The sequence below is a fragment of the Haliotis cracherodii genome, unplaced genomic scaffold, assembly GCF_022045235.1.
Source record: "Haliotis cracherodii isolate W230 unplaced genomic scaffold, xgHalCrac1.p SCAF_1, whole genome shotgun sequence".
Taxonomy (NCBI): domain Eukaryota; kingdom Metazoa; phylum Mollusca; class Gastropoda; order Lepetellida; family Haliotidae; genus Haliotis; species Haliotis cracherodii.
In genome coordinates, this window is record NW_027266264.1 from 77,931,703 (window position 1) to 77,947,437 (window position 15,735).

General features: G+C 38.7%; 1 protein-coding gene across 5 annotated transcripts in view; it reads left to right on the forward strand.

Moving 5' to 3' along the window:
* LOC139477665 (multiple C2 and transmembrane domain-containing protein 1-like) overlaps positions 1-15,735 on the forward strand; it is a 197,354-nt gene that overhangs the window by 169,683 nt on the left and 11,936 nt on the right. For 4 of the 5 annotated variants that reach the window (XM_071260369.1, XM_071260300.1, XM_071260077.1 and 1 more), the window contains 12 exons: positions 87-266; positions 2,042-2,172; positions 3,522-3,708; positions 4,162-4,216; positions 4,781-4,922; positions 6,068-6,170; positions 6,920-7,021; positions 7,633-7,707; positions 8,155-8,274; positions 9,520-9,645; positions 10,179-10,226; positions 13,061-13,081. In XM_071260369.1, the coding sequence (XP_071116470.1) occupies positions 87-266; positions 2,042-2,172; positions 3,522-3,708; positions 4,162-4,216; positions 4,781-4,922; positions 6,068-6,170; positions 6,920-7,021; positions 7,633-7,707; positions 8,155-8,274; positions 9,520-9,645; positions 10,179-10,226; positions 13,061-13,081 (1,290 nt within the window). The remainder of the gene's footprint in view (positions 1-86; positions 267-2,041; positions 2,173-3,521; positions 3,709-4,161; positions 4,217-4,780; positions 4,923-6,067; positions 6,171-6,919; positions 7,022-7,632; positions 7,708-8,154; positions 8,275-9,519; positions 9,646-10,178; positions 10,227-13,060; positions 13,082-15,735) is intronic. The other variant, XM_071260152.1, reaches the window with a different exon arrangement.

Sequence of the window (15,735 nt, forward strand, 5' to 3'; positions counted from 1 at the left end):
TTTAAAAACTGTGTAAAACTATGCTGGACTAGCTGGAAAGTAGTTTACTCCTTGTCCTTGTCTTTCATCTGATATTTCTTTTGCAGTATTTTAAACGAAGTGTTCGCGGGTCGGACACAGGGTCCAAGAAGATGAAGATGCAGATCTGGAGCAGTGTTGTGACTATTGTGTTGGTTGAGGGATCCAATCTTGTTCCAATGGATGACAACGGCTTCAGTGATCCATATGTCAAGTTTCAGCTGGGAAAAGAGAAATATCGCAGCAAGGTAGTTTGGTCTTTTTAAAGTCAGTGTGACTTCATGATCACAGTGTAATATTGAAAGATTGATTATACTAATTATTAGGGGCAGATGAGATGTGCGGAGTTGCCTCCCTTTGGAGTGACAGAAACCAATGGTTATGACTTCCAATCCCAGATCTGATTATGTTTCTAGGTTTGTCAACACCAGAACAAAGCTTGTGGGTTTCACCTTCATCACTTGAGACTTTCGTCCTACATGAAGTTCACATGATGTGAAATTACTGATATGCTCAAAGCAGTGTTAAACCAAACTCATTCACTCTCCACTAATTATTATTATTTCAACTGTTTTCATAAATTATCATGAAAATGATAATCATATCTTTGGTGAATGATGTATTTACTGCTTTTGATGAATGGAATTAGCAAAATGAACTTCAGTGGTCAAATGTATTTTGGCAGTTTATTGGAAATGGGATTGTCTTCTGAAGAAATAAGAAACGTTGAACAAAGATTCCAATCTCATGTAGATAGGAAACTTCCTGTTGCAAAAAAGTAAACTCCTTTAGATTCATAAATCATTAAGTTAATAAAAGACATATTGTTCAAACAACTGGAAATTGGGAGAAATATAATAATTTAGTTGAATACTTTCTATGGAATGTTGCTTGGTCAAGGACTAACAGCTGAGTGTAAAGTTGGTATGGTGAATAGTAAGGTTCATCTGATCATCAAAGTGTATTACATTCTAATTGATTCTATTATGGTATTATGGAATCATTAATCAAACATGGCTGATTAAATGGAAAACACATGTGACATTGACAGAGTGAAATTCACCAGTTGCCTTCCAGTCGATATCATCCAGAGCTGACATCAAACGCAAGGTCATTGGTTAATACCTACACAAGAAAAAGCACACCGCAATAAGTGATATTTCACTTTGAAGGAAGGGACTGTTTTGTTTCAGATCAATTCAACACTGATGGATATGGGAAAATTGAAATAAGAATTGCTTATTTAAATTATTGATTATGAACTTTGACTAGTGCAATTTGGGCACTTAAAGATATTAGGAAAACATTCAAGAATTTCTTTGTATGGGAGTCAGAAATGGGTTTATCCTGCAGTTTGATTTTCATGTAAAACTAACAAGTCAATCCTTCAATCCTGAAGTGTATTATTTTAACTACTCAATATTTTTATTCAAATTCATCTTACCATATCACCCCAAATTTAAATCATTTTGTTGAACAAGAAAAATATTCTTCCTCTTTACATAAACTTACTTTACAGCATGACTTTTTTTGTTCTGTTGGGATTCTTGATCAGAAAAAGCATCCAGTACCTGGGGGGGGGGGGGGGAAGGAATAGTGGTTAAAGTGTTTGTTCGTCATGCTGAAGACCGGGGCATACAATTCCCCACATGGGTACAATATGTGAAACCCATTTCTGGTGTCCCCAGACATATTGCTGGAGGATTGGAAAAAGTGACATAAGACATATTCACTCACTCACTCACTCACTCACTCACTCACTCACTCACTCACTCACTCAAGAGCCAGCTTTATGGAGATTGGGTGGTTAGCCTCAGTAACTGGTGATTGTGTGTTGTTGTTTCAAAGTGGCTGGGAACATTAGCTGGAATATTGCTGACTGCAGCATAATACAACAAGTAATCAGCTGTCAGCATTTTCTTCGCTGCTGTACGCGAAATATTGGAGAAAACATGTCCGTAATCATCTGTTGAACCATGGAAAATAATTATGTGTACAATCTCAAGGAACTATTTCTTTTCAGTTTAAGACAAAGACGTTGAACCCCAAATGGTTGGAGCAGTTTGATCTACGCATGTATGATGACCAGACTAGTCAACTTGAGATGACGGTGTTTGACCATGACGTCACAGGGAAGGACGACTTCATGGGAAGGTGAGTTATGGAGATGACAATGTTTGACCATGATGTCACAGGGAAGGACGACTTCATGGGAAGGTGAGTTATGGAGATGACAATGTTTGACCATGATGTCACAGGGAAGGACGACTTCATGGGAAGGTGAGTTATGGAGATGACAATGTTTGACCATGATGTCACAGGGAAGGACGACTTCATGGGAAGGTGAGTTATGGAGATGACAATGTTTGACCATGATGTCACAGGGAAGGACGACTTCATGGGAAGGTGAGTTATGGAGATGACAATGTTTGACCATGATGTCACAGGGAAGGACGACTTCATGGGAAGGTGAGTTATGGAGATGACAATGTTTGACCATGATGTCACAGGGAAGGACAACTTCATGGGAAGGTGTGTTTTGGAGAGCAGGTGAGTTATAAAGATGACGATGTTCGACCATGAAATCACAAGAAAGGTGAGTTTTGGAGATGATTCATGTCTAGGTTTTGGAACTTAGGCAGGGAATATGAACAAACTTAAAAAAGGGAAACATTCTCTAGCGCAATAAATCTACTTTTTGAAATTGGATATTCTTCATTGTGTTCTATGTCAATATGTTGGGAATTTGACATGGCACATATGCAGTTATAATTCATAAAACCACTATGCAGTATCCACAGGTATTTTTTAGCAAGTCCCTTGAGCCTTGCCCTGATAGAAAATGTCTTTCTCAGATTAATATCACACTACATTGCAATGTAGAACTCTCGAGTGACAAAATCAGTCTGGAGTTTCACATTAGTTGAAATGTCAAGGGACAAATCATTTGTGATGACGTATAAATTCTATGAAATTTTAATTAAATGCCAACAAACACTGGAAGATGAAGTCTTGATGAAATGTATTGACTGTTTTATTGATGTTTGCATAGCCTGGCCAGGCAAGGACGAGATGACAGTATTATAGATGAGTCTTGGATGTATTTTACATTTGATAAAATGTCTGCGTTTTAAACTGATTAAAATTGAATATTTATGATGCTGACACTTAGATTATGCAATAGTATATAATAATTGTCTGTGCTTCTAATATGATTAAAAACAAATATTTATAATGGTGATACTTAGCTTATGCTAATTCATATTTTATTATTTATTTACAACATTTTTTGTGGGAAAATTTTGCGTTTTTCTTTTCAGTCGACATAACCTTATTACATGAAAATGATTGAAGAATTTTGGTTTATCATTCATAGCTTATTAGTGTTAACAATACCCAAATTGCAATATAGGCTACTAAAAAAATGTTAAGGAACACCAAATTCTGTCCTATTACTACGGTTCATCTGTGAAGGGTGTAGATAAGTGTTTCTGTTGTTTCAGAGCTGTGATTGACCTGTCAAAGTTGGACAGGGAGACAACTCATACCTTCTGCCAGAACCTGGAGGATGGTGCGGGAATGGTCAGGTTGTTGTTGACGATCAGTGGCACTGCTGGCAGTGAGACCATCACCGATCTGGCCAACTACACGCCAAACCCTCGCGACAGAGAAGAGAGAATCAGAAACTATGTATGATCTTTCACAGTAATTTATATAGCTGACTCCTCAATGGCAATGTTCCAAAATCAGACATGCAGGAATAAAATAAAGACATTGACAATATAATTGTAAATAGTACATATTTATTTACCATCAGGTTTAATGTCCTCAGTCCAGACTCCAGATCTGTTTATTATCACACCTCACCTCAGTTCAAGGGTTTCTCCAAAGTTATTCATATATTGACCTACTTAAGCTAATTGTAAAAGACTTTGCCTTAGTGTGAATTGTTTGATAGGCATGTTTGACAGTAGACATAGGCTTTGCTTGACAACAGTATAAGGAACTACACCAAAACGTTGCCTTCACTGTAATTAGAGAAGTTGTTGTCCATAAATTTTGTCTACTACATATCAGTATGTATAAATGTTTAGAAAGTTTTTTCCTTCCATGCAATAATCGATCATGTATCTAATTCAACAGGGTCTTCTCAAGTCATTCAACAATATGAAAGACATCGGCTGGCTACAGGTCAAAGGTGAGTCCTTCCATAGAATATCTCTGTGGTGGGATGACGATCGCGTCAACATTTAGGTGACTTCTGTAGAAGGTCAAGGTCACTAGAAGTAAATTCAGGAAACATTTCAGATTAATTCATAAGAAATCTGAGCATTTTCCAAGAATTTCAATTTGACTCACAAGAATGAACTCAAAACCTGTCATAAAATTCAATAATTATCAGTGCAGAAACAGAGACTGTATCCAATACATACAAAGCAATCAATATCTTCTTCTGATTTTCTGTTCAGATCCAGTATAATGCTCAATTATGATGATCATTGGTTGTACTCGTAAGTCGTGTCACCAGAATTAACATGTATGTCCCCCTTGTGTCACATGTTAAACTGACATTCTTTGGTATTTCTTTTAGTGCATTTTAGAAGTATCAATGAAGACAGCATTGTCTACCTGTAGTACCTTTATCAAGCAAGTACTGAAATGTTGATAGAAAAAGTTTAGCATTAACTCTTTTATGCGATAAATATTGTTAAAAACAAATGAAAATGATTTTAAGATTTAAATATTTGTGTACTAATTTCAGTGTTCAAGGCTCAGGGATTACGAGCAGCTGACTTTGGTGGCCAGAGTGACCCCTTCTGTGTACTGGAGCTGGTCAACTCGAGACTCCAGACTCACACCGAGTACAAGACACTCAACCCACAGTGGAACAAGGTCTTCACATTGTGAGTCCATGCAGTGTTGTCCAGGAGGTGTTCCACTTCTTTCGAGGCACGGACGGCCCAACCATGTTCGGTGCCACAATTTCAGAGTTGCCTGCCTTGGGGATGGCTCCCCCGATTATGTTTCTGCAGCTTTGTATCACATGAAATATGATTAAGGACAGAGACAAGAAGCTATATCAGTTGCCAATCTCCTATTAACATTTCAAGATAATTCAGAGCACTAGTGTCACAGCCTTCTAAGGTGTCTCAATTTACAGCATCTAATGGTCGTGGGTATAAATCCAACATTCACCCAGATTATGTTTCCAAGCTTGTCAGCACATTACTATTTTGCTCATGGGTGAATGTCTGATACGGGCATTACTTTGGAATTTCCTCCCACATTAAGCTGCTATGCCATGATATAACAGGAATACTGTTCAAAGCAGTGTTGCCCAACTCACTAAATCCAATTATTTCTTTGATACATTAAGAGTAAAAGTTTCAAAGAAGAGTTTTTTTAATATTTATGGCATAGAAATTGAGAAACAAAACAGGAATCATGAAAAAGAGATTGCCTCTGTGAATTAGTTTTCCAGAGAACCATTTAAATTATTTCCATAGTTCAGTCTTGAGGGGAATATATTTTCCTTTCATCCATTTACGAGTGTACCACGTTGAAATTAAGAACGAGATTTATTTCATAATGGATGGTGTTAAAGATGTGATAAACCAGTCCGATAACCTTAGCATCAAAATAAGATGAATATGCAAATGAGGGACCCTGGCCGGAACTGCTTTTAGAATGTTCCATACGTCGATTTAAAGAACTATTTACTCAATAAGCTATTGCCTAACATCCCCAATAAGTATGGATAAGACTTCCCAATATGTTTGTGTGTGGTGTGTGGTCAGTGTGTATGTGTGTCAGTGTGTTTTTTTGCCAGCACACATGGCTGCAAGTCAGTTGATGATATCATGAATTGGGTGGTTCAGCCTAGTGTTGGAGTCATATGCTAAAGATATTTCAGTGAGTGAAAATTATGTCTTCTTATGTCAAGTAATACTTTGTACACGAAGGGCATTTACTCATGTGTGCTTCCATGTTGTAAATATCACAGATAATTATACCTGTTGACGAACTGTATTTGAACTTTATTTGCCAGCAATGTGAAGGACATTCACTCGGTGCTGGAAGTGTCAGTCTGGGACGAGGACCGGGATAAGAAAGTGGAGTTCCTGGGTAAACTGTCCATCCCACTCCTGAGGGTAAGTGTAGGGCCGACTAGCCATCCTGATACTGAGGGGAAGTGTAGGGCCAAGTAGCCATCCCGATGCTGAGGGTAAGTGTAGGGTTGACTAGCCATCCTGATACTGAGGGGAAGTGTAGAATTGACTAGCCATCCCGATACTACGGGTAAGTGTAGAGTTGACTAGCCATCCCGATACTACGGGTAAGTGTAGGGTTGACTAGCCATCCCGATACCGAGGGTAAGTGTAGGGTTGACTAGCCATCCCGATACCGAGGGTAAGTGTAGGGCCGACTAGCCATCCCGATACTGAGGGTAAGTGTAGGGTTGACTAGCCATCCTGATACTGAGGGTAAGTGTAGGGTTGACTAGCCATCCTGATACTGAGGGTAAGTGTAGGGTTGATTAGCCATCCTGATACTGAGGGTAAGTGTAGAGTTGACTAGCCATCCTGATACTGAGGCGAAGTGTAGAGTTGACTAGCCATCCCGATACTGAGGGGAAGTGTAGGGTTGACTAGCCATCCTGATACTGAGGGTATGTATCCCCTAATGTATGCATCTGTTTTTTCTCATAACACTGTGGGACTTTCATGCTTGTCTTTAGAGGTAATAATGGGATTGTTACCTGACTGATTGTGTGTCGTCGTACCTCGATACCATGGATTGTTGGACACGCGTTCAGTCACTGTTTTTTCTGCTCCATAATTGAAAACTTACACGATGCCATGAAATGGCTGGAATTCACTCACTCCTTCACTGTTCTCAGATAAAGAATGGAGAGCGTCGGTGGTATGCACTCAAAGACAAGAAACTTCTTCACAGGGGAAAAGGTGCTATTCTCTTGGAGATGGATATGATCTTCAATCATGTGAGTAATCAGACTGACCACTGCATCTGTGGAGCACAAGGTATAAATTGACTATATATTACATGATACGGTAATCAGACTGACCAATTCATCTGTGGAGCACAAGGTATAAATTGACTATATATTACATGATACAGTAATCGGACTGACCAATTCATCTGTGGAGCACAAGGTATAAATTGACTATATATTACATGATACAGTAATCAGACTGACCAATTCATCTGTGGAGCACAATGTATATACTGACTATATATTACATGATACAATTCCAAGTTTTCCCCCAAAACATGAACTTCAAATTCTTAAAATTGTGTAACATAATCAGAGTTAGTTACTTCTTGCCCCTTCATGTGAATAATTCAGCTTCATGACTTACTATTCATGTTCTTTCTAATTCCTATGAAAGACTTGTATATTTTTCCATGTATAAGCTGTGGGTTGCTATAGTGATACTGGTTCAATTCTCGACGTGGGTACAATTGTTGAAGTCCATTTCCATGTCCCCTCCACTATACTGTGGCGGCAATACTGCCACATAAGCAGTGTAAAACCCTTCTCACTGACTCCCATATTAAACATAAGCGTTATGTTGTTCTGTACATCACCAGCCGAAGTCAGCGATCAGAACGGTGAACCCTCGAGAGGAGAAATACATGCAGCCAGAACAAAAATTCAAAATATCAGTAAGTGTGACAATGGCATTAGTTTGATAGTTGTAACACTGATATCTCATGATGTTCTTGCAACCGAAATTATGAGATTTTGTCCATGAATTTGTTAAGACTGTATTATGCTTTAGAATATGGTGTTATTTAAGTCTTGCCAAGGACATTTAATGCCCTAAGAGTAACATTTTGTTCCAGAAATAAAGTTTTCTTATTTAATAATCTGTATCTACATAATATGAAATAAAATCCAAATGGAGCCCAGAATAAGGCTTGATATCAGCTGAGGCAATCTAGACTTGCCCAATCATTCTAGACTCGAGTTTCTCAGACATTACTTCCTTAGTTTTTTCTCAAGAGTCTGGGAAAGAAACTGAGCAGCCTGATCCATGTTGCAGTATTTAGTTCTAGGATTTAAACATTTAAAGTCAGTAGCAGTTCTTTATTGACATGTTCCGTGTGTAGATCATGAAGCGGAACATTGACCGAGTGTCTCAGATCATCTCGTCCATGATGGACGGCGGCCGGTTCATACAGAGCTGCTTCAACTGGGAGTCCACCCCGAGGAGCATCACGGCCTTCATTGTAAGTGTTGCCGTCCACTTGATACTACTCAGTACTGACTACACACCCCAACAGTACTCAGCACTACCACTGTATTCAGTACTGACTACACGCCCCAACAGTACTCAGTACTACCTCTGTATTCAATACTGACAACACACCCCAACAGTACTCAGTACTACCCAATACTACTCAGTACTGACCACACGCCCCAACAGTACTCAGTACTACCTCTGTATTCAATACTGACAACACACCCCAACAGTACTCAGTACTACCTCTGTATTCAATACTGACTACACACCCCAACAGTACTCAGTACTACCTCTGTATTCAGTACTGACTACACACCCCAACAGTACTCAGTACTACCTCTGTATTCAGTACTGACTACACACCCCAACAGTACTCAGTACTACCCAATACTACCCAGTACTCAGTACTACCCAATACTAGTCAGTACTGACTACACAACCCAACAGTACTCAGTATTACCCAATACTACTCAGTATTCAGTGCTACCCAATACTACTCAATACTGACTACTCAACCCAACAGACCTGTGAAGATTCCTGGGGTAGAATAGGTCTTCAGCAACCCATGCTTGCCGTAATAGGCGACTATGCTTGTCGTAAAAGGCGACTAACGGGATCGGGTGGTCAGGCACGCTGACTTGGTTGATGCATGTCATCGATTCCAATTGCGTGGACCTATGTTCATGATGTAAATCACTGGATTGTCTGGTCCAGACTCGATTATTTACAGACCGCCGTGATATAGCTTGAATATTGCTGAGTGCAGCGTAAAACAACAAACCAAACCAAATACACAACCCAACAGTACTCAGTACTACCCAATACTACCCAGTACAGCTATGTAATGTAGGTTTCTAGATAAACAGGGGCCTGACTTACAACGTTTACATCAATACTACAATACTAAAACCGCAGCATGATCTGTTTGGTAATGATAAGGGTTTCAATGTTTGTGATAACACAGATATTCAGCAACCCATACCTGTCTTACAAGGCGACTAATGGTATCGGGAGATCCGACTTACTAATTTGGTTGATGCATGTCATCGCATCTTAATTGCGTGGATCGATGCTCATGATGTTAATCACAGGATAATCTGCTCCAGACTTGATTATTTCCAGACTGCCAGCATATAGGTGTAATATTGCTGAGAGCGGCATTAAATAATAAGAAAATTAAAACAATAAACAAACAAAACTTATATCCTTCATTGGCTCCTCCGTGATTCAGGTGTACCTCGTGGTAGTGTGGAACTTCGAGCTCTACATGCTGCCCATCACACTCCTCATCCTATTCCTTAAGAATCTGGTCATTGCTCAAATACTTGGCGCTTTCAAGAAGGAACCTGTTGAAGACGTGAGTACCGAGAACTTCCACATCACATGTCCTGTTCTTGTTGCTGATGGGTCTGATAGTGACACCTGCTTCCGTCCCAGCAAGTTGTTATAATGCCACTTTGTTTGAAGGCTAACTCAAATGTCAGGATACAAAGATCAGTCCTCCCGTTTAGGTTTACCTTTATTATAAAGAGGCACAGCTTTACTCGTAGTTCAAATCACAACATCCTAGACTGACTCATGACTTTACATCATGGAACATCGTCCGACTCTATAGTAAGAAATGATACATGTAGTGATAGAATCTCAAATTGTTCGAATGTTTTCACTTTTTGGTTGTGGAATGAAACTTCTGAAAAATGGAAGATTCTTAGAGGATTTGTAAACAACTTCTAGAGAAAGGGCAGTAACTAGGTTGGTTTCTTGAACCGCGTTAAACTGTTGCCCATGGTGAAGTCACTTAGCACTTTGGTTTGTTCACGCCATGAAATATTACAATATTAGATAGACATCCATTTGTATATCAGTGTGCTTGTTTTTCTTCATGTTTAGGATTATGTCGACGAAGATGACGATGATGACGAAGATGATAAAGAAAAGGTGAGTTAAATAAGAGTAATGAGCTTGATTGCTTGAGTTAATGGGTTAAATTTTACTTTTTAAGAATTTCAAGTTGTCCTTAGCCATTACTTGTGGCTCACCAGACCATTTTAATGTGCACTTAGGTGGGTCATCAGTGTGTCCGGCCACTAGGTGTTGGAGACTAACTCATCAACTAAGATAACTCGGATGTATTGTCACAGTGTTGATAAAACTGCTTCCAATCACTTGTCAGTTTAGTTAACCTTAAGCCAAGAGGAGAAAGTTTTATTAATGAGTTGTAATTTGAATTATTTTGAGAAAACAAAATGAGAAATGACCTCAAGAACATGTGATGTCAAGGTGATTACTCTATATGTAGCAAGTTTGTAATGTCATGCAAAACTCATGCTATGTGTGAGTCGGTGTAGAGAGAAACAATGTAAAGATTATAACAGAGAGAGCATCTTTGGTGGTGCATTCTCTCTCTGCACCTTTCAAGATTCACACTAGTCTACCAGCCCGAGATGGCTACATTGTGAGGACCAGTCAAATTCCAATGATAGTCGTTCTTGTTGACCAGGGCTATAATTCTCAACCAAAGCTGACGACTGTCTGAGGAAAGAAACAACCTCAATGTAGGATATTTATCAGCACCTTAAAACCCCTTTTGATTAGATCTTGTTGGTTTAGATTAGCTCCCAACCTAATATTTAAATTGATTTCTGAGACAATCAGTAAAAATGACCAATATGTTGGTACTTCTCCTTCCACTTCCTACTTCACTATCTGAACGTTAACCATTTATGTTTTGAAAGTATTCCTTTTTTTTTGTTTATGTTTGATTGTACATTACAAAAACAAACAATAACTAAGTGTCAGTGGAAAATCGCTGCTTTAGAACAAATGTTGATTGACCTTGTTGCATTATGAACAGACCCTTTTGAGTGACCTTGACACAACTCGGCACTTCGCAACACCATCATCGTGATATGAAAGAACTTAACATTGTGTGTATATCATTCTGATTTTGTGGAACTTGTTTTTGAATTCATGTTTATAAACTGCTGTACAAAATAAGTATACACTTGAAAATTGGATTTGATCCAAAAATTACAAATGTTATCAAAACATCACTAGGCTGTAGTCAAAACCCTGCAAACTTAAAGTCAAGAACACAGCTCTGATACCTGTATCAAATGCATCACAATAGAAAAACCATTTCTAAGTTGTTGTATTTTAGTCACCATCAAACATGGCTGTATACTTTCTTTTGGCCGGGAGTTTTTCCACAAGTTCTGACACCTGCTTCACATGCCCAGTATGGCCCACAATGTAACAGTCCCTGTGTGGTTCAGTGACGGATAGTGGTATATTGTATGCGGATGTCGCTATAACTGCTTTTGTATTGTCAATTTATGTTTTTAAACTGCACTTTTATATTATACAAGAAACCGAATAAAAGTATGCACAATAACACTTTTATATTTGATTTTCCCTAAACACAAGAAAAAGGTAAAAGTTTTAGTCGGTATTTGGGTCCATTAATCCACCTTTGCTGTGTTTCTTTCAAGCACCGTTTTGAGACCTCCTGTCATTATTTGCACCGTTTTGAGACCTCCTGTCATTATTTGATTATATTTTCATCATCTTTTTTAATTTTCGTTATCATTATTTGAAAATTAAGAATCTACATTATGCGTATTATTACCTATGGTTATTCAAATCTGAATTGAATTTATTGGCAGCAATGTTATGTTTGAGGTGTGGTGAAATGGGGTTTAACGTCGTGTCCAAGATTATTGCACTTATTTAGCGACGGGCATGCACGTGTGCGTGTGTGTGGCTGCTTGTACTAGCCTGGACTAATGATAGCCCTACCATGCAGCAGTTTAACATGGATACCCCACTCAGACACAGTATACTGACTCTGAGCCGACCAGTCCTTGTTTTAGACCCTCAATGCCAAGCGCCAGACAGGGTAACAACAAGTACCATTTTTTAACGTCTTTTGGTATGACACGGGCGGGGATCGAATCCTCGATCTTCCGCACTCTGGGCGGACGCTCTACCACTAGACCACAGAGGCAGTCATGTTATGTTGGAAGATTTTCTATTGGGGAGACTTATTTTTGAATTATGCTGGCTAATAATTTTCTAAGCGTAAAGCTATTCATATGTCAGGAGAGACAGGGGTGTTATATAAGCAGTTTTGTAGCTGTAGTGGTAAGAACTCCCATGTTCTTTTAACCTAGGCTTTGTATTTTATGATGGGCTCTGGTTTGATTAGTTTTAGATTCCTAAGATTTTTCTTAATGTTCTTGAAGTATCTTGCTATACAGGTGGTAAATTTTGATATAAGAACGGGTTTAGCAATTCAGTTTTTGCACTTTCACCTTGATTTGTCACACTCACACCAGCTTCACACCAGCTTCACACCAGTCTGTGTGGTTTCTTCAACATCCTCGTGTGTGCGTTCTGTTTGCCAGCCACGGTTAACCCACCACTTTGACCTCTTTTTAAGTTAGTCTTCAAGGATCCAGCTTATTCCTGCTGTTGGTTTTCGAGATTAATCGTTTCTTTCTTGAGATGATAACGGTAAAAATGTATTGATTATTCACTAGAAACCAGGAACGGAACATAAATATAAATATTTGCTGATGCGGCAATCTGCACTCACCACTATGAAGAGAAATGTTGATATGTCTTTTATCGTTTTAAATATTTCATGAATAGCTTCACGGCATGAAAGCATAATATGTACAGTTATTTTCTGCTTTGACTTTTGTTAATAGTTAATTAAATATTTCACATCCATGAGATAGTATTCATGATTTCACTGATTCTGCCCCCAGACTATGAAAGGTGAACACAAGGTACGTTACCATGGTAACAAGATAAACTTATTTCCACCTTCCTGTCATCTTGTTGGTTCTGTTGGTTGTAAACCAGTGGAGCTTTCTAAACGGCACATATCTGTTGTTCTGTTAACATGTTGGTTTTTTTAATGTTTTTTAACCAAATCTGGTATACTGGCAGTCACTGCCCTTCATGATGGAGAGGTAAGGTTTGAGAGACCTTGGCCAGTATGTGTAGAGCTAGCTATTTGGGTCATCCTGGGAGAGCAAGATGCTAGACTTGCTTCATGCACAGCTGTAAAAATTTTATTTTTAAATGATTGACCCACGTATCCTATGTAGATCTGTGCTTCATGATGAGTGAATCGGGTTTAATTCTGTTTTGAGTGAGTGAGTGGGTTGGGTTTCATATCGCAGTGTGTCAGCGTGATGTGGGAGGAAAGCCCAAAGTGATGCAGCGATTTACCACTTTGGTGAAACTCACGAGCACGGGTATAGTGCTGACAAACCTAGCAACATAATCGGGGCGATCCAGGATTCCAACCCACAGTCATGGGTTTCTGGTGAGCCCAAGGGAGGCAACTATGCACAGCATGCAGTGCCTTAGATGACTGGGACACCTGTGCCCCCTATTCTGTTTTGAACAGTATTTAAGTTACATCACAGCGTGTTAGCCTGATATGGGAGGAAATCCTGAAATGGTGCAGGTCTTGAACATTTACCACTTCACTGAAACCCACGGGCACGGATACAATGCTGACAAACCAGGGATTATAATCTGGGCAAATCCTGGATTTAAACCCACAATCAGCAGATCCTGGGCCCCTAATTGTGGTACCTTAGACCAGGGAGCCATGCATGAGCAGCATGGTGAGTGAGTGAGTGAGTGAGGGAGGTGAAACTCCATTGTCATGAACCTTTCCATGTCCGGGCACGGTGCTGAAAAAGTAGGAACATGATTAATGGAACTGGGATTCTAACCATCATTCCGAGGTTTCTGGCACACTGGACGCTACAACTGCGGTGCATTAGATACCCCCTGCTTCATGGTGATGTTTTGTTAACAAGATTAACCTTTAAGACACCTCTATCAAAACACAGGTCATGTTCAACTGATAGCTACAATAGTTAGTGTCAAAGGTTTGGAAGAAATGTGAGGGAGGAATGTGATGTGAATGGCTGGTATTAAAGGTATCCATCAACCACTCATTTACTTACTTCAATAAATCAAGGTTTGTTTTGTGGGAATCGTTCACTGAAAAGGTTGCACTGGTTATGAAGTTATATGTGCAGAAAGGTCATTCCAACTTGGCATTCAGGAAGATTGTTCAGTGAACTTATATAAGTAATTCCTGAAGCTTAAGGCCTGCAAAACCAGCTGGGCACAAATCCTCAAAGTGATCGGATGACCTTGAACCTTGACCCTCTCTGATCTGTGGGAATCTGTGAGATCCAGGGTGTTTGGTATGTTTTGCAGATATTTTATTTTGCTTTTAAGTTTGATTTTCATAGATCTTTTTCCCCAGTAAATCCAACTGCTTCTTGGAGATAAATTGATGAAATAGCAAAGATGATATTAAGGCCATAGTGAATTAAATAAGAGATTTTCATCCATTTTTGGTGTGAAAGAGAATTGTTATCATTTTGTAAATATTTATTCAATTTATCATGTCACTTCAAGACAAACCACCTTGCTGGTCCCAGAAAGATGTCAGGGGTCATTAATGAAAGTCATGGTTAAATGTTTTATTAAATTTGAGGGTGGAAGTGGGTCATGTTGGCATGCGAAGATTCTTACTGATTCATTATGGCCATGGGATCCGTTACAGTCAGCTGTTGTTGTGGCGAAGGTCAGGGTGACTTTCACATTGTCGTAATACACAGCTAAGGTTGTATAGTTTTATTTTGAAGGTGAACTTCATTCTACCTGACTTCATGATACTGAAATTGATACTGAGTTTTAATCATTTAGAGAAATGGACACATAAAGCATGTACTATTAAACATGATTGTAAGACTAAGAGATACTCGTGCCTAGCTTGATGCAAACTATACCAGCTTGTAGCTTCCACTACTAACAAATGTTTTATATAAAATGTAATTCATACTTTTGTAAAAAGTGGAAATATATTTTAAGAGATATTTGTTTATATCTACTCTGAAACTATCAGGTTGATATATTTGCATGGATGATTCATGTATCTGTGTCCATTCAAACAAATTTCAAAATTCTGGTTCTAAACACGGCATAGCCTCCACCTCATCTTCCAGATACTTTGCATTGACCTCTGATATTCATGATTTTTGTAATAGTTTTATTCTGTTTTCATTTTATCTAAACTCTGATATCCTGATGCAGGTGAGCTACAGGGCCCAAACTCTTTCTTTAACATAGTGTCTAATTCATCTTACATGACCTGAGACAATTAACACTAGAAGAAGCTTGCTGCTAATTAATATATGTCGACTTCAATCCTCTCTAACTTTATATTGAATAGTTACAAGCATGTACAGTATTTCAAACATTGGAAATAGCTTTGAAGATAATAGAGACTTATGACAGATTCCAAATTGTAAAATGTAATTGTTAAGTTAATTGTATGGATAATTTGCATTTCATTTTGTACCCACTGAGTTTCAAACCACTACCTACATTGAAAAGTTGCATATAT